This window comes from Prionailurus viverrinus, chromosome C1 (genome assembly GCF_022837055.1).
Source record: "Prionailurus viverrinus isolate Anna chromosome C1, UM_Priviv_1.0, whole genome shotgun sequence".
NCBI lineage: Eukaryota > Metazoa > Chordata > Mammalia > Carnivora > Felidae > Prionailurus > Prionailurus viverrinus.
In genome coordinates this window covers 121492546-121512567 of record NC_062568.1, presented here as the reverse complement: position 1 = coordinate 121512567, position 20022 = coordinate 121492546, and the positions used below count along the sequence as shown (strand labels likewise).

The following is a 20022-nucleotide window of genomic DNA, read 5'->3' as shown; positions in this document are numbered from 1 at the left end:
AAATGATTTTACCTTTTCATGTATTAACGTCTTTCACCTGTTTTCTAATGTTCCATTTGCAATTAAATACTATACGTGGGCTAGTATATTCTCAATCTTGAAATTTGAATGTAAAATTTTCATTTTGATGATCAGTTTATAATGTTTGGTGGGTTTAGTGCCTTAGCTCCTCTAAGGCAGTGTGGTTTGTGGGGAGGGGTTGGTTTTTGTTTTTGTTTTGTTTTTTGTTTTGTTTGGAGAGAAAAATGTGCATGAGTTGGGGAGGGGCAGAGAGAATCCCAAGCAGGTTCCACACCCATAGCACAGAGCCAAAACCAAGAGTTCGACAACCTGTTAAGCCACCCAAGTGCTGTCCCTTTAAGGCAATGGTTCTTAGCCTTTGAGTTATGGGTTCCTTTTTAGGAATATAATGAAAGCTACAAATCCTGTCTACAAAAATAAAAGTACTCTTAAAACTTGCTTGTAATTTCACAAGAACTAAATTGCCCTAGGGCGTTTGTGATGTTTTCTTTTTTAAAAAAACTGATTAGGTGAACAGTAGTTGAGAAGGAATAGTAAGTTTAAATTCCTGAGAGTCTACCAGAGGCAATAGCTTTGGGGTTGTTTTGTTACTTAAAAGGTAAAACGGAAAAAAGCTAATGGTACTCCCCCAAAGAGTTGTCAAATATGAATATAAGTAGTTTTTAATTTGGGCAGGGATGAGCCCAGACAGCAGTTTATAATATTTTCAACTGATTCCAATGTGCAGCCTTGATTACACAACTGACTTAGTTGGCCAGTTCTCACTGGTTCTGTTGACCAATTAATGGACTTTAAATTGGTTCTGGTCCCAATCTGATTCCATCATGGAAATGATGAAGTCAGCCTTGAGTAATCCAATTACAGGAAGAGCGTATTTTTATGGAGAAGGAAACACTTTTCCTGATAGTCTCAGTCTCTGAAATTCCTTCACTGCATCCTGTGAGATCTTACAGCACTTTGTGAATACTGTTGAAGTGGCATTTTTTCATTTTAGGATCACTGGCATTTGTTACTGTTGGAAGCATGACAGCATGCATTAAAGAAAATGTTATTCTCATAGCCAACTTAAAATCCATTGTTGCTCAGAGCATTCATAGTCAAATTTCTGTTGCACAGGTGGAGTATTCGGGTTAGGGGAGGTTGTCTTTTCAGCCTGTTGAAAGAATGAGTTATATTTGTTCAAATTGAACAGTTGACCTTAAAGCATTTCATATACACAAACCATGAAATTTTGTTTTTTTTCTTTTTTTAATCACAAGTACCAGGAAAAGAAAAGCCATCACAAGGAAATCTTCACTTAAGCTTCCCTGATGTACAAATACCAAAAATCCACTAGTCTAAAGCTAGTTTTCCTTGGTCAGTACTTGTTCTGGCCATTCTGAAGCTGAATTATTTCTCCATTGGGTCCCTGAATTTAGTGGCTCCCCCACAAATTCCACCAGTCCTGGCCTCCCAACATCCCTAATAAATATACAATTAAAGTGAGAAAACATGCTTGCTGAGCAAATGCAAGAGAAGTTCTCTTGCCCGCTCTATTTTCCTCCTATTCAGAAATTCTGAAGTCACAGATCAATGTTTTCACTCATGTGGAACTTGAGAAACTTCATAGAAGACCATTGGGGAAGGGAAGGGGGAAATAGTTTCAGAGAGGGAGTCAAACTATAAGAGACTCTTAAATACAGAGAACAAACTGAGGGTTGAAGTGGGGGGAGGGGAAAATGGGAGATGGGCATTGAGGAGGGCACTTGTTGGGATGAGCACTGGGTGTTGTATGTAAGCGATGAATTACAGGAATCTACCCCCAAAACCAAGAGCACACTGTATATGCTGTATGTTAGCTAACTTGACAATAAATTATATTTTTTAAAAAATTCTGAAGTCACCAGTGTCCTTAATAATAGTAAATAGATGACATTTCTTAAATGCTGGACTCAATCAGCCAGTCCAGCTACTGGGTCAGTGAGCATTCCTTCCTGAATGAAATGCTCTGATGTCTGACCCCCGTTCTGGGAAGTTGAGTTATGCTGAGCCTTGTGCAGGAACTGCACGGATTTGTGGTTGTACCAGTTACTAGTTTATTTCTTCTCAGTTCCTGAATCTCTCTTTGCTTGGTGATACTGGGGCTCAGCGCTCCAAACATTTCTTTTTGCCTGCTAGCACAGTACTAAACTTGTCGGTAGAGGATACTAGAGGGATGCTGCAGAAGAAAAGCTTCTCATCCTGATTGTGTGTGTGTTCTTGCTTCGGCAGTGTGTGGGGGCCAGTGGCACCTCGTGGGAGGGCGTTTCCCAGCGAGTGCACTGGTCCCCCCACCAGCTTCCCAGCAAATCTTAAGTGGGCCACTTGCCAGCAAGTCTCAGTGACAGCCCAGTGGGTTGCGTCTGAACTAGTTTTGTTGACACCCTCTCCTCTCCAGCCCTGGGCTTCAGTAGCAAACAGTGGGTCACAGCCACGCCCTCTCCAACAAAGTCAGACTCTCAGTCTTGCAAGGGAAACTGTTCCAAATTTGTTCCTTACTTGGGTCACTTGACTCAGCCCTAGACATATCGGCTGCTCCTATACCCACTACTGCTGTATTCATGAGCTCTCCTTACCCTTACTAATTAATCCCCTGTTACTAGGTACTAGTTCTCTGTATCACACTTTCCCAGTTCAAATTCCCGTGTCTTCTTTTTGGACTGGACCCTGAATGATACAATGGAATAAGATAACAGTCATAAGGGTGCCCACCTCATTCATTAGGTTGGTTGATAACCCCTAGTATAAGGGGCTCAGCCCATTAAGTTTGCTGGGAAGTTTCTAAGTGAACCAGACTGACTCCTTACAGAATTTTGACTGAGAACTAAGAATTGTCCAATCCTTAGAAGAATGGATAAGATTTGTGTAGTTGTCATATGAGGATGAAATGAAAAAGATGAAAAAGATGGCACACTAAATACTCTGAAGCGCCCTTACTTCCTGCAGACTCCAGTTGGATTTTGTTTTTGCTTTTTTTTTTTTTTTTTTTTTTTTTTTTGGTCTGGTCATTGGCTATCCTTGCAAATTCTTTTCCCCTTAAGATGGCCTGAGTTTCTCTACCTTGGAACCCACAAGCCTAACTCTGGTTTCTTTTATCATAACCATCAGAGATCCCTGATCAGTGGATGTCTACCTGACATTTCCTTGACAATTTAGTTCTTATCTGTGCTTGGCACCAGTAAGAAAATATCATCTTCTTGATTGGACTTGGCAAAGAAGTCAACAAAGCAGCTCTAAGTGCAATTGCTTTTCCTTGGTAGAAATTGTCTGCCCGGGGGCAGAAGGGAGATATATAGGAAAATGAAGTATGAACTAGGGCCACTGTAAATCTCAGTGTCCAGTTTTTTCCTGGTCGATTAATCCTACTCCATGTCCCTTCTATATCATGAAACAACTTTTTAATTTCTCCTATAAAGACTATTTCAAATCCTCACTAGTTTCTTTTTAAAAATTTTTTAAATTATTGTTTTTTAATTTACATCCAAGTTAGTTAGCATATAGTGCAACAATGATTTCAGGAGTAGAGTCCTTAATGCCCCTCACCCATTTAGCTTATCCCCCCTCCCACAACCCCTCCAGTAACCCTCAGTTTGTTCTCCATATTTAAGAGTCTCTTCTGTTTTTGTCCCCCTCTCTGTTTTTATATTATGTTTGCTTCCCTTCCCTTATGTTCATCTGTTTAGTATCTTAAAGTCCTCACATGAATGAAGTCATATGATATTTGTCTCTCTCTGACTAATTTTGCCTAGCACAAAACCATCCACATAGTTGCAAATTACAAGATTTCATTCTTTTTGATTGCTGAGTAATATTCCATTATATATATACCACATCTTCTTTATCCATTCATCCATCGATGGACATTTGGGCTCTTTCCGTACTTTGGCTATTGTTGATAGTGCTGCTATAAACATGGGGGGGGTGTGTCCCTTCGAAACAGCACACCTGTATCCCTTGGATAAATGCCTAGTACTGCAATTGCTGGGTCATACGGTAATTCTATTTTTATTTTTTGAGGAACCTCCATACTGTTTTCCAGAGCGGCTGCACCAGCTTGCATTCCCACCAATGATGCAAAGGGATCCTCTTTCTCCGCATCCTGGCCAACATCCATTGTTGCCTGAGTTGTTAATGTTAGCCATTCTGACAGGTGTCAGGTGGTATCTCATTGTGGTTTCGATTTGTATTTCCCTGATGATGAGTGATGTTGAGCATTTCTTCATGTGTCGGTTGGCCATCTGGAGGTCTTCTTTGGAATCCTCACTAGTTTCTTAAGTCCCCTTCTCCACCTCCATACTCATTCTCCCTTCATCTACAGAGACTATCAGATTAAAAAAAAAAAATCCTTCAACTTGCTGTCCTCTCTCCCTCAAATGACAACATTAGCTGCAGTCACATCTATCCTGTTTTCCTCCTTACCTCTCTCACTTTTTATTCTTTGGTTAAATGTTGTAAATTCTGCCCTAGACTTATACTTCTACATTCGTGTGGCACAGACTGCCAAATGTCCCATATCCATTCTTCCTTTTTCCACAGTGATAGAATTTTTTGACTGTGTACGCCTCTTTTTTCTTTCAGTTTGATGTAGCCATGAAACCAACTTTCTGCCCAATGGGATGTAAATGGCAGCAGGAATCTTCCTTAAGAGCTTGTTGGCATAAAGTTAATCTTTTTTCCTCTCCCCCTTTACTGAATTTTGCTGCTTAGAATTTTGATATGATAACTGGAACTTTAGTTTGGACCAAGAAAAGGAAGAATTCATCCTCAGAATGGCAAACTAAAAAACTGAAAGGATCCTGGGTCTGGTAGACCCCCATGAAACAGAATTGCCATAATAGCTCTCAATGCTCTGCCTCCACTATTTTATATCAGAAAGAAACTTGTCGGGGCACCTGAGTGGCTCAGTTGGTTAAGCATCCTTCTCTTGATTTTGGCTCAAATCATGATCTCTAGGTTTGTGGGTTCGAGCCCCACATTGGGTTCCACACAAACAATATGGGACCTGCTTGGAATTCTCTCTCTTTGCCCCTCCCCTGCTACTAAGCATGTTCTCTCTCTCTCTCTCTCAAAATAAATAAATAAACATTAAATAATAAATAAATAAATAAATAAATAAATAAAACCGTTAAACATCTGACTCTTAATTTCCACTTAGGTCATGACCTTACAATCCTAAAATAGAGCCCCATGTCACACACTTTCTCTCTCTAAGAAAAGGAAAAAAAAAAAAAGATTTTCTCTCCCTCTGCCCCTGCCCCACTCATGCGTTGTCTCTAAAATAAAATTTAAAAAAAAATTTTTTTTAAAGAAACTTCTGTTTAAGCTACTTTCTTTATATGGTTTTTTTTTTTTTTGTCACTCTCAGAAAAGCATGATCCTGACATTACAGTTTTTATATCTGAAATTATATACCAAGTAACAAAGCCTAAAATATGTAACATTAGCTCCACAAAGGAGGTCGGATGTCAGGAGGCATAGACACCGGTATCATGGGCAAGAAAGCTGATGTCTTTTGATACGCAGCATCCTAACATTTTCTCTCTTTCATACCAGACTTTTGTTTTTATTTTTTATTTTCAGCTCCTCTCCAGGCCTTTGGATTATTGGCTAATTTAATTTTCCTAGCATTACCCAACTGGTACACTGAGAATGTTTAAACAGACTCCCTCTTGTAGCCATTCCCCCTCTAGATGTCCTGGCTCCATACTCCTCAGGACCTAAACTCCAGCATGTACTGCTTTGCAGAATTCTGGCCCTGAAAGGAGAATTACAGACAGTTGGCAAATTTAGAAATGTGAAGTTTTAAAGTACATTTATGTTACAAAACAATGGCTTTATTGGCATTGTTTGCCAGTGGAGTGTTCAGCAGTAACACTCATAACCCATTTCAACAACAATCAAGAAGTTGACATTAGCCAGAACCCAGTTGGTAACATAAAATCATTGTACCTCCAGATACCGTTTCTCCCTCTTGGAACCTCCTAGCTTCTCTCAAGCTCATGTCATCAGATTCTACCATCCACTATCCCTCAGCTTGTGTCATCCACAGACGTTGAGAGATACTCCCCTAGAATTTTAACACTTATGGTCTAACGTGTGTCTCGATACCTCTTTCCTCACTACTCCTGCCATGATTCTTAGTGATTCCAGTATCCACTGACCAATCTTTCCAACACTCAGGACTCTCAATTTCTTGATCTCCTGGCCGCCAGTGGTTTTTCCCTCCACCCGACCTCAGCTGCCGATTCCAACGTTTGCATCCAAGAACTGGCCATTATCATAACTGAAATTTCTCTGCAGCTTCTTTGCATCCAAGAACTGGCCATTATCAGTAACTGAAATTTCTCCGCAGCTTCCATTTCAAACATCCCATTCTCTAATTACCAACGCCCAAATTTTCTCCTTGCTTTCCTCTAATACTCTTGCCAACAATTCTTTGACTCCACTGGGGCCTCCTATCTGTTGTCCCTGCCTCTTCACTCTCCATGGCACCCCCTTCAGCCTCACTTCCTCGGCTGCCACAGTCTGATATCATGCGTCATTTCCTCATAAACGCCCTCCTTTCCCTTCCTGCAGTCTCTCTCCATCATACTTGCCTAGGTATTTCCTAGTCCTAGTTGGATACAACCCTCAGTCTTCTCTGTTACCGAGCACCAGTGGCTGGACATGACTGGAGAAAATTTACGATCATGCTGACTGGTGTCTCTTAAACTCATGACCATAAACCTCCAGAACCCGGGGCTCATGTGAACCTGAGAGAGAGTGCCCTTCCAACCTCACCCTCGCCCAGCCCTGGGGGATGCTGTAGTGCTCCATTCCCGTCTCCCCTCCATATATGTCCGGAATTCAGGCAAGGGGCACTTCTCTTCCTTCATCTCCCAGTTCATTGGACGTGGCCGCCCCAGAAGAAGGTGTGACTTTGACTTTTTTGCCAAGGGCAAGTCTGAGAGACTGAGCCTGAGCCGTGATCACAAACACTCCCTACAGCCAGAGGGATGAGTGCTCGCTTTGCTGTAGCCTAGCGCTCCTGCTCCTCAGGTCCTTTGCCCTTCTTTTGCCCTCTGCCTGGCATACTCTTTTCCTAGGTTTCCGAAGGGCTCATCCTCACTTCCCGGAGGCTCTGCTCAAGCGCCTCATTGTCAGAGAAGTCTTCCCTGACCACAGTAAACAAACTCTACCCCTCAATATTCTTTCTTGTTGCTCTGCTTTATTTTTCTTCATAACATTTGGCAACACCCAAAATATTAGGCATTTATTACTTTAGCTGCCTATTTTGGTCTTTTCCTACTAGAGTGTATGCTCCATGAGTATAGGGCTTTGGCTTGTTAATGTTTATATCCCCAGGGTCTAGAATAGATCTTGGTATACAGTAAGTAATCAATATATCCTTGTTGAATGCACAAAAATGCCTTGAATTCAAAGTAGCCAACTTGTAGAAGGCAGAGTAGTTTAGGGGAAGTATCTCAGAGTGTTAGAGTTAGACTGGTTCTTTTTTTTTTTTTTAGTGTTTTTATTTTTGAGAGAGAGAGAGAGAGAGAGAGAGAGAGAGAATGCAAGTGGGGGAGGGGCAGAGGGAGAGGGAAACAGGCGCCCTAGGCGCTCCCTAGACTGCTTTTTGTAAAAAAAAAATTTTTTTTTAATTTTTTTTTTTCAACGTTTATTTATTTTTGGGACAGAGAGAGACAGAGCATGAACGGGGGAGGGGCAGAGAGAGAGGGAGACACAGAATCGGAAACAGGTTCCAGGCTCTGAGCCATCAGCCCAGAGCCTGACGCGGGCTCGAACTCACGGACCGCGAGATCGTGACCTGGCTGAAGTCGGACGCTTAACCGACTGCGCCACCCAGGCGCCCCTTTAATGTTTATTTATTTCTGAGACAGAGAGAGACAGAGCATGAGTAGGGGAAGGGCAGAAGAAGAGGGAGACGCAGAATCCGAAGCAGGCTCCAGGCTCCAAGCTGTCAGCACAGACCCCGACAAAGGGCTGGAACTCACAGACCGCGAGATCATGACCTGAGCCAGTGTTGGATGCTCAACCGACTGAGCCATCCAGGCGCCCCCAAGACTGCTTTTTTAAACAACTTTATTGAGATATAACTCGGCTCTTCACTCAGCATAATTTTGCTGAAGTTCATCCAAGTTGCTGTGTGTATCAATAGTTTATTTATTATTCCTTCTTATTGCTGAGTAGTATTCCATGTTTAATCATTCATGGGAAAAGTTTTTTTTATGTTTCAGTATGAAGCAATACCATGTCTTAGTCATATTCAGGGAATACCTGTATCCTAGTAGCCACTTATGGTATGCATCAAATAAACACTAAGGGACATACTTTTCCCAACTTATCTCTAAACATTGGAAACTTTTTCACCTCTCAAGTTTTCACAGTGGCAAAAACATGGGTTCAATTATGCCACAGCCAGATTCGTTAAAAAAAACAAAAACTAAAAACTTTCAAAATTAAGATTCCTATTAACCTTAAATAGTTCACTGGCCTCTTTAAGAAAGAAAATGTTGGTATCTGTGAAATTAAGTTTGCAAAAAGAGAAAAGAAATTCTGGTAACTCCAGGAGAACTTATACCTGCTGGAAAACTATGAACTGTCTTGTAATAAAAGCTTTCTGCTTGATGTATGAGCTCACTTAAACAGGAATTAGAACAATCCCAGGTTTCTGGTAAGATGGGACACATATAAAAAGATCCACTCTCAGATTAATAGAACTGGATGGCAATTTTCACAAAAACAAACAAACAAACCTTTGCACGGTCATGCATCATTGTTAGAGGAGCTAGCTTTTTTTTTTTTTTAATGTTTTATTTATTTCTGAGAGACAAAGAGAGAGACAGAGCAGAGCAGGGGAGGGACAAAGAATAGGGAGACACAGAATCTGAAGCAGGCTCCAGGCTCCTAGCTGTCAGCACAGAGCCCGACGCAGGGCTCAAACCCACAAACCATGAGATCATGATCTGAGCCAAAGTCAGATACTCAACTGACTGAGCCACCCAGGCACTGCTCCTCTTTCTTTCTTTTTTTAAAAAAAAAATTTAATGTTTTAGAGGAGCTATTGTTTCATAAATAAAAAGGAATCATACAGTTTTTCCCCTCACAAAATGCTCTTCCTTTACTTTCAAACAAAACAAACCCCAACTATCTCCTAGGCTCAGCTCCAGACCCTTCTCTACAATTCTTCCAAACACACAGCCCACTGTTCTTTCTCCAACTCATGACATCTGTGAGACAGCACTTCTCATGTACTGCCGCGTGAAAATTCTATTTGAGATTCTTATAGCTGAGCATCTACACTAAGTTCTAAGTTTCTATCTGTTGTTTATTGCCATCTTGTTTATAAGAGCAAAATAAACCTGGGAGCATCTTAAACTCCTATAATGTAGCATTTGGTACATAAATTATAATTAGCACTAAAGAATGATAATATAGGCATGTAATTAATGTTGTAGAAAGATGTTCACAGAACATACTAATGTCTATTATTGTATTGTCACTGTCAAGCACAAAAAACTAGCATTTTCTGTATATGAAATTATGACAATAACAACAAAATATACATAAAGGAGAGAAATTAAAAAGTTAGCAATCCAGGGTTATGTATTTTCCCTTTCTTTTTATTTTCTATTTATTTGGGTATTTTCCCCCAAAAGTTCAGTGATAAACATGAGCAATAAAAACAACAGCCAAAAAAAATAATGCTTGTTTGTTTTTAATTTTTATTTATTTTTGAAGAAGAGAGAGAGAGAGAGCATGAGTGGGGGAGGGACAGAGAGAGAGGGAGACAGAATCCAAAGCAGGCTCCAGGATCTGAGCTGTCAGCACAGAGCCCGATGTGGGGTTTGACGAGCTGTGAGATCATGACCTGAGCTGAAATCGGATGCTTAACCAACTGAGCCACCTAGGTGCCCCTCACCCCAATGCTACTTTGAATATTTGTGTGGAAGTTTTTGTATGGACATATGCTTTACTTTTTCTTTTCTTTTAATTTTTTAAAAGTTTATTTCCTTTGAGAGAGACAGAGATGGCGTGAGGGAGGGAGGAGCAGAAGGAGAGGGAGAGAGCGAATCCTTTTTTTTTTTTTAATTTTTTTTTTCAACGTTTATTTATTTTTTGGGGGACAGAGAGAGACAGAGCATGAACAGGGAGGGGCAGAGAGAGAGGGAGACACAGAATCAGAAACAGGCTCCAGGCTCTGAGCCATCAGCCCAGAGCCCGACGCGGGGCTCAAACTCACAGACTGCGAGATCGTGACCTGGCTGAAGTCGGACGCTTAACCGACTGTGCCACCCAGGCGCCCCGAGGGAGAGAGACAATCCTAAGCAGGTCCCTCATGCTGTCAGCACAGGGCCCAATGTGGGGCTCGATCTCACCACCGTGAGATCACGACCTGAGCCAAAATCAAGAGCCGAACACTTAACCAACTGAGCCACCCAGGTGCCCTGCTCATTTTTTTATTGAGTTGTTAGTTTTCTTATTAGGTTTTGAGAGTATATACATACATACATATATTTTTTTAACTTTTTAATTAAAAATTAAATATGTGATTTGCAAATATTTCCCCCCAGTCTGTGGTGTCTTTTCATTCTCTTACTAGTGCAGAACTACTTGATTTTATGAAGTCCTATTTATCAATTTTTTAAATGGATCATGCTCTTTGCCTGATCTATGGTCACAAAGATTTTTCTTTTCTTTTTTTCTTCTAGAAGTGTTACAGTTTTAGGTGCTATATTTAGTTCCATAATCCATTTTGAGTAATTTTTTATGTGGTGTAAGGTATGGATCAAATGTAATGTTTTTTGCGTATGGTTATTTAATCATTCCAGTATCATTTGTTGAAAAGACTACCCTTTCTCTCTTGGATTGCCTTTTTGCCTTTGTTGAAAATCAATTGTCTATCCATGTGTGGATCTATTTTTGGACTCTCTACGCTGTACTATTGATCTATTTTGTTCCATTGACGTATCTGTTTTGATGCCAATCCTTGTAATTATTTAATCCTGTCTTAATTATTGTGGTTTTATAATAAGCTGAAGTTGGGGGTGGTAAATCCACTCCATTTTACTCTATTTTCGACAGAAGCAGATGTCAGAGTGATGAGTTTTAGCCTCAGATCCACCATTTAATACTTGTGTGATTCCATACAAGTCAATTAACAATGTTGATTACTCATTTACATATTTTTTATTATTAGAATTAAATATTACAGTGTTTGGATTAAATGCTTATCGAGAGTTTGAACTAGATGATGGCTCTGGAAATAGGAAGTGCTGGAACTACAGGGTGGTGCTGTGGATAAATGAATGGTATTCATTCAGGGTATCTTTCTCTGCACAGGGACATCCTCCTGCTCTTCCATCTTTTTATTTATTTATTTATTTATTTATTTATTTATTTGGGGGTGAATACAATCAGGGGAGAGGCAGAGAGAGGGGCTAGAGAGGATCCTAAGCTGGTTTTGTGCCGACAGGAGTGGGCCTGATGTGGGGCTTGAACTCACGAACCATGAGGTTGTGACCTGTGCTGAAGTCAGGTGTTCAACTAACTGAGCCACCCAGGTACCCCCCTCCACTTTTTTAAAGATATGATTGACATATAACGTTGTGTAAGTTTGAGGTGTACGATGTGTTGGTTTGGTACATTAATATATGGCAATGTGATTACTATAATAGCATTAGTCAACACCTCTATCACATCATATACTCATCATTGTTGTATGCATTATGAACAATTAAGATTTAGTCTTTTAGCAACTTCGAAGTTCTTTAATACAATATTATTGACTATAATCACTATGTTGTCCATTATATTTCCAACACTATTAAGTTTATATCCTTTTTTTATGTTTATTTATTTATTTTGAGAGAGAGAGAGAGAGAAAGCAGAGGAGGGACAGAGAGAGAGAGAGAGAGAGAGAGAGAGAGAGAGAATTCCAAGCAGGCTCTGCATTGTCAGCACGGAGCCCCACGTGGGGCTCGAACCTAGGTTGAGATCATGACCTGAGCCGAAACCAAGAATTGGACACTTAACCGACCGAGACACCCAGGCACCCTGTAAGTTTACACCCTTAAACAACATCTCCCCGATTCTTCTGCCCCTCAGGCCCCTGACCTTTCATCCTAGATATTGAAGCTTTGCAGCAAATTGCTCCTGACAGCAGAACTGATCACTTTGTATTGCAACAACCACAATAAGAACAACAAATAAAGATGAAAAAGAATGAATAAAACCGGTCAGGATCCCCCAGTTTAAGATGATCATTCCCTTATATCAATAGTTTTCTATACAGCTTTGTAAAATTTTATTTAGAAAAAAAATTTTTAGGGGCACCTGGCTGGCTCAGTCGGAAGGGCATGCGACTCTTGATCTTGGGTTTGTGAGTTCGAGACCCAAGTTGGATGTAGCAATTACTTTAAAAAAAGCTTTAAAAAAAGTCTTTTAAAGAAAAAGAGAACATTCTACATATACCTCGGAACACAGATTACAGTAGTTTTTTGGCCAGTTTGGTGTGGTTTTTCAACTCTTTTTTTCAGTCTTCGAAACACCTGTCCCTGTCAGCCTCCAGGTGCCCCCAGTTACGGGTCTGCTCGCACTAAAGGGGAGGAGCTACTTCCCAGAATCTGCTCCTAACGTTGCTGCCCAACAGCCCAACCACCGGCAGTGCTGCCCTCCTGGGGACCAAAGAGGACCCTGATCACTCTGCTGTGTGCCATGTGAGTCTTATATTCACCAGGATGGCTGGCGGACCCAAGAAATGTTTGTCTTTCATTGGATTCAGCCTTATCTGTCTTAAAATGGTGAGTTCACCGTTCCAACCCACCTGCAACTATTTAGGGGGGAACAAAGACATTTATTATCACTCTCTCTCTCTGTCTCTGTCTCTCTCTTTTTGAGAGATTAGTGGGTGGGGAGATAGAAAACAAAATAGTTTTGGACCATACCAAGATTGTATATGCTTGCATGTTTGAAATTTAATGCAATTTACTAGAGAAAGAAAACAAGATTATCATTATATTTTAAGAACAAAGATTTCTGAAAAATCTGTCAACAGCTACTGACTTAGTTCAATAGGCAGATTCAGGGAGAAAAATGAAATAGTAATGTGATCTGTTTCCAGCCTCTAAATTCTATTTAGGATTCCTTTGGGGTAGATTTGAGTTTGGGAAATAATTTGTGCAAATAAATGCTCTGTATGGATTCAGATATTGCTCGCATTATGAATGAAAATGTTGTGATACATTTATTACTGCTCCGATTTATGTTTTACATTTCCCCAAATGGCATTTTTCTTCATGGTTCTAATTTTTGTAAACTTTCCTTTTCAGGTTGCTTCAGCAAATACAGGTAAAAGTTTTTAAAACGCAAGTTTTCCCTCCCCATGTTTGATTTTAATTTCCACTGTTAATTCTTGGGCTACCCTGAAATAGAAAAGCTATCTTGGAAAAATATTCAACATCTCCTGAGTGTTCACACTGTGAGTGTAACTGGTAAGACAAATACATGGACCAAACTTACAAGTCCTCATAAGACCTTCCTATTGAGTACTGAGATGTATAAAAAGTAATGTAGTGATGGATTTCTCAAATTCAGTTGTCATTAGTAAAATATTATGGTGATTATCATTCTAGACAAAGAAATAAATTTTTAGCCACAAATAGTGAAAAGTCTAATTTATATAATTTTTCTTATTTGTATTCTGAAGAACTAGAGAAGAAAACTAGACATGTTTTTGAGTAAAAGCTTAGGATTCTCTACTTTTATAAGAAAGGATTTTACACTTGTAACAGTGCATCCTTAAAATACAGAAAATGAAAACTTAAGACTAGAAAAATTCTTTCTTTTAAAAAAATTTTACCGTCATTTTTGCTGAATAAATGACTAAAGCCAAGGATAATTTCTTTAGAGGAAATTTATAGTCAATGAGATTTCGATTATTTAGAGGACCCATGTAATATTGATCATATCACCAATAAGGTCTCATAGTAATTCAACGTAAATGAGAACAATTTTTATTTATTATTTTGTCTGCCACAGAAAAGGAAGTGCAATTAAGGCCATTTAAAAATTGGGCGGATTTTTAAAAAGATTTTTAAAAATTTTATTTTAGAAAGCGGGAGAGAGAGAGCGAGCATGAGCAGGAGAGAGGGGGGAGAGAGGGGGGAAGGGGGGACAGAGTGAGGGAGAGAGGTGGGAAGAGAGAGGGAGAGGGAGAGAGAATCTCAAGCAGGCTCAGGGTGGAGCCCCACACAGGGCTCAATTCCATGAACCTTAAGATCATGACCTGAGCCGAAATCAAGAGTTGGACGTGTAAAAGACTGAGCCATTCAGGTGCCCCAAAGATTTTTATTTTAAAGTAATCTCTACACCCAATGTGGGGCTTGAACTCACAACCCTGAGATCAAGAGTCACATGCTCAATCAACTGAGCCAGACAGGTGCTTCAATTTTTAAAATAAAATAGGGGCACCTGGGTGGGTCAGTCAGTTAAGCATCTGGCTCTTGGTTTCCACTCAGATCACGATTCCCATGGTTCACTAGTTTGAGCCCTGCCTCAGCTCTGTGCTGACAGTGCAGAGCCTGCTTAGGGGTCTCTCTGCAGAGAGAGAGAACCCTCTCCCTCCCTCTCTCTCTGCCCCTCCCACTCTTTCTCAAAATAAATAAATAAACTTAAACAAAATAATAAAAATTTGACAGTGTTACAGATGGCTGACCCATAAAATCCGTGCATGTGCAATAAGTTTCCAAAAATTATCTCATGTTTTACTTGTATCCTTTACCTTATTCTTGAGAAACCTTCACGATCACCAGGAAGCAATGAAAAGGAATGGTTGGCCATATACAAAGTGACTTTTTTTTTAGAAGTGGCCTTTGGGTGAACAAAGAACTAGAACAAAATCTACTTCTGTGTCCTTAGAAGGTTGCAGGAGACACTGAGCCCTCAGGGCGGGGCCCTTTTTAGTCCCACACTATCCACAGTATTTGAGAGAAAGAATGGGGCAGGCTGAGATACCAATGATGCTATTAATTGATTCATCTTGGTTTTTCAATAAATGGCATGTGCTTTATTGATACTATGTAGGAGGTTCCATTTTGGGTCTGTGTATTATGATTCTCTTTGGGTTCTGGAATAGGCTTTTTATCTGTGTCTGGCCACCGGGGCTGCCTGAGCTAATTTAGATCTCTATGAGTTGGTGGAATGCACAGATACTGAGAAGCAAAGGGTCTCTTTCACTTTTGACTGATCAGAGTGGTTGATTGCAAATCTAGAAAATAGAGTTATCTCTTTCGTCAGAGCAGTAAGTGGGCCAAACACAGAACTGAGAAAGAGGGGAGAACTCCTGCTAATTTATGGAGCCTTACACATCCCAGTCAGGCTTCTCATTTCTTTAAGGGAAGCATAGTACAGAGGTGTTGATCTTTCACTGCTATTACTGGTCAGATCCCACCCAGTGAAGCAGGCAATCTGTCTCTCCTGTGCTTACCCCAGACTCCCCAGGATTTCACCTTCTAGCACTTGTCCATGGCAGTGCCATGTGGTCTGGCTCTTCTAAGCCCAAAAATTGCTCATCCTAGTACACACACACACACACACACACACGCACACACACTAGCCCTTTCCACCTATCAAAGCTCCCTCGCATGCAATATTTAACTTAATCCTCACAACAATCCTGAGATGTAGATATTTTACATTTCAAAGTAAATCTTAAGATGTAGAAATTATTGGAAAAGGAGTTGAGAGACACAACCAAGTTAGTTAGAGGAAAGAAGACCTATAACACAGGACAAATAGCTGATAGCAGAAAGGGGATGATTGGGGGGTGGGGGAGGGGTGAAGAGGGGGCCCTTGATGGGGCTGTCTATCCTGCCATGGGGGAGAGGGGACATGGGTGCTTCCTGCAGTCACCTTCTGCTGGCCAATGGCTAAGATGAGCAGGTCTGCGACTTTTCCCCAGCATATGTAACTTTCAGAGTTTTCTTTCGGTGGCAAAAGAGACAGTCCTGGGTGACGTTCAAGGAATGTCTGGCCAGTGCACAGTGGAGACTTTGTTCAGTCTTGCAGATTGGCTATTTCTGAGTTGCTGCCAAAGCCAACCCTCTGGGCTATTGGTGCAGAAAGAGAAGTTGTCTATGCACATAGGGATTTGGCAGGTGGGGGTCTGCTGAGGGGAGGGAGTCGATACCAGTAAATCACACATTTGGTCTATAGTTACTCTTTCTCCTCTTTGCCCTATAGTTTCGTTTTGCCCTTTAGTTTTGAAGTTGGTCTATAGTGATTTTAGCCGGCAAGTGAGGTACATTGAACATAAAAGGCTAAGTGCCAGTTCCAAACTTAAAACCGGCTATTTCTGTTTGACCTTTTCTTCCACTTGGACCTCCTGCACCCAGGGCATTTTTGTGCCTGTGGAGTTTTACAATGTTGTAAATCTTGTTACCATGCTGTATCTCTTACCCCTTACCCAAAGTGCAGGAATGCCTTATATAAACTCATGACATAAGCATTGATGTCCCACAGACAAACCATGGCCTGGCCCAGGTGAGGAGAGACCACGGCACCTCCTTCTTATGCTGGGGCAGGTGTTTTGATGGAGAGTGGGACAATAATGTTTATTTTTGTTTTATATAGAAGAATCTAAAAATGGTTCCACTCTGATAATATGAAAGAAAGTACGATAGAGCAATCATAAAACAAAGAACTCAATGTTCCCTCTTCCTCCATTAGATTAGATACCTTGTGGGAAATGTGCAAGTGCATGAGATGGAGACATAGCCACAGCAGAGGTGAGACCCTGGCCTTCAGGTGGAGGCAGTGGAGCATAGGTGAGGGGCTGGGAGGGGAGATTGGTGGCAGCAGAGAAGGCCTGGGAATTCACAGAGTGCCAAACCAGTGTGGAAGCCTCTGGAACGAAGCCCCTCAATGACTCTCTCCTTCCTCTCAGAGTTCTTTCCCACAATCATTCCCTGCTTTTTTTTTTTTTTTTTTAAAGTAGGCTCTATCCCCAATGTGGGACTAGAGCTCACAACCCTGAGATCAAGGGTCGTATGCTCTACAGACTGAGCCAGGCAGGGGCCCCACTCCCCACTCTGATTTAACCCTTTGAAAAGTACAAAAAATACAAATTATCCCAGAGGCAACTGGAAAAAACCTCTTTGAAATCCCATTCTGAATGAGAAGTTTGAGCTTTCTGGCTCTCTTTTGGAGAGTAGCTTTGCGTTTCTTTTTCTCTGTTTTGTCTTGATCTTGAAAATGAGGGCAGGGGTGCCTGGCTGGCTCAGTCGGGAGAGCATGCGACTCTTGATCTCAGAGTTGTAAGTTCGAGCCCCACATTAGGTGCAGAGATTACTTAAAATAAAATCTCTTAAAAAAAAAAAAGAAGAAGAAAAAGAAAACGGTGAAAGAAGTAATCTTCATAGATATCCTAGCTAATGTACAACTTCAATATCTCTTCCAGCTCCTGAAATACCCACTATTGATCAGGCATATTCAAAAATCAGCACCAGCATCACTGTGGAATGGGCCACAGTGCCGGGGGCCACCAGTTATCTCCTCACGGCTGAAGATGGAGACACTGTCACTGAAACCATGGTGGCCAATTCCCCAGGCACTGTGACAGGCCTGAAGGCTGCAACCTTGTACCAAATCACTGTCAGATCCGTCAGTGCCACTGGGAGAAGCCCAGCATCGCTTCCAAAGCAGGCAAAGACAGGTACCTGGATGCTTGTCCTCTGTCAGGCTATTGTTTGTGACCTGGATCCATTATACTGAGGCTGCAAGTACATGATATAATTTTGTGTCATTTGAGTGCCTACGATTCAGGGCCCAGAGGTGAAAGCCACCAAATGTTTTAGGAATTCAGATATCTGTGGAGGTGGTGGTATTTAAATTCCAGATGCTTTGGAAAATAAAACCCATTTTGGGAGTCTTTACAAACATCCCTGCTTTTAAGGGCACCTGGGTGACTCGGTTAAGCATCAGACTTCGGCTCGGGTCATGATCTCACAGTTAGTGAGTTCGAGCCCCACATTGGATTCTTGGCTGACAGCACAAAGCCTGCTTCAAATTCTCACTCCTCTCTCTCTGCTCCTCTGCCCCTTTTCAAAATAAGCAAATAAACATAAAAATTTTCTAAAAAAATATTATAAACCATTTCCCCATATTATAATTACAGGGATATTTTATATAATTTCTTACAAACCTCCAGTTGAAAGTCATGCCTAATATTAGAGTTATTCTGTTCCCCATTCCTTTAATGAGTCATTTGTGATTAATACACATTTAGATAGTCACATTATTTATATATACATAATATATATTTTATTATTTTATAATAATGTGTATTATAATACACATTATTTTTATTTATTTATTTATTTATTTTAATGTTTATTTATTTTTGAGACAGAGAGAGACAGAGCATGAACGGGGGAGGAGCAGAGAGAGAGGGAGACACAGAATCCAAAGTAGGCTCTAGGCTCTGAGCTGTCAGCACAGAGCCCAACACGGGGCTCGAACTCATGGACCATGAGATCGTGACCTGGGCCGAAGTCGGAGCTTAACCGACTGAGCCACCCAGGCGCCCCTATTTATTTATTTTTGAGAGAGAGAGCGCAAGTGGGGGAGGGTCAGAGAGAGAGGAGACAGACTCCCAAGCAGGCTCCATGCTGTCAGCTTGGAGCCCAGTGTGGGGCTCAAACTCACCAACTTCAAGGTCATGACCCAAGCCAAAAGCAAGAGTTGGACGCTTAACCAACTGAGCCACCCAGGTGCCCCTAGATAGCCATTATTTAATGGAACTCTACCTACCGTAAATCCTTTTGCAAAGCAAATAATTATTTCATAATATGGATGATCAACCTCAAATTATTTATTTCTAAATCTGAATTATCCTGTATTGGAGTTTCCTAACACAAATGCATGTGTTTTTGTCTTCATAGTGTTGGCTGCACCAATTCTAGAAGTAAGCTCTCCAAGTCCAGACTCTATTCTTGTGCAGTGGGAAGCTGTATATATGGCAATTGGATTCTCTGTGTCCATTATGCGAGCCAATGGTTTGGGTAGAATATGGAAAGAGAATACCACAAACACCTCCTTGACATTCACCAGGTTAGATGCTGGGACTCTCTACACCATAAAGGCCTATGCGTGGAATGCCAATGGAACCCCTGGGGATGACTCCACCTGCAATCAGAGAACAAGTAAGGACTTCCCAGCTCAGCCTCAAGCAATCTCCCTTTTGATTAATGAGAGGCTATGCATCGTAGCTGTTGGAAGCGGGTGTTAACTGATAAGTACAGAGCAGCTGGCGGTAGATATTTAAATTTATTATGAGTTTATTTATAGTGCGGTAGTTTAAACGCTGACTGCCTGTATAAAGAAATGGTGCTCAGAATACACAGAGCATGGCTTCTCTGTCTCTGATATCTAACTTATTTCAAGCATACACATGCCGTATCACACAACAGGAGATGATTTTTGCTAGGTTTATGAGTCTCCCCGACCCTTCCTAGCTTAGACCAACAGCATAAACAGAAAGAACTGGGACAAACAGGAATTCATTTTATTCAGTAGCCATTTAGTGAGTGTGAGCCAACTTTGAGCGAGCATTGCTCTAGAGATCCAGCAGCAAACCAAAGTTCCTGTTGTTAGGGTACTTTATGCTGTGCTGGGAATCAGAATTTCAGATATATTGCCCCAAACCTCAGCTTAGGCCTGCTCAGGGGATCCTACTGCATGATACGTGGAAACCCAAACCGATCTGCTGTAGTAAGCCAAAAAGAATGAGAGGGAGAGGGAGGGAAGGAGAGGGATTTTTTTTCTCTCGAGACAGAGTAAGCCACCCACTGACAATGTGGCCTAATGCCAGACTCTCACCAACCAGATAAGCTGTTTCATCCCTTGGAGAGGACCAAGGAAAGGGAGGAAAGAAACCAGAGCTGTTCTTTCCAACATACCCTAAGTTTGGAGGGTGGGATGGAA

The 20022-nt window shown here is 41.1% G+C and overlaps 1 protein-coding gene across 1 annotated transcript in view; it reads left to right on the top strand.

The window, feature by feature from the left end:
• Positions 1–12779: 12779 nt before the first annotated feature.
• The window catches only part of FNDC7 (fibronectin type III domain containing 7), a 29314-nt gene continuing 22071 nt past the window's right edge, over positions 12780–20022 (top strand). The window contains exons 1-4 of the mRNA XM_047870944.1: positions 12780–12842; positions 13371–13389; positions 17498–17752; positions 18981–19241. Of these exons, the coding sequence (XP_047726900.1) occupies positions 12780–12842; positions 13371–13389; positions 17498–17752; positions 18981–19241 (598 nt within the window). The remainder of the gene's footprint in view (positions 12843–13370; positions 13390–17497; positions 17753–18980; positions 19242–20022) is intronic.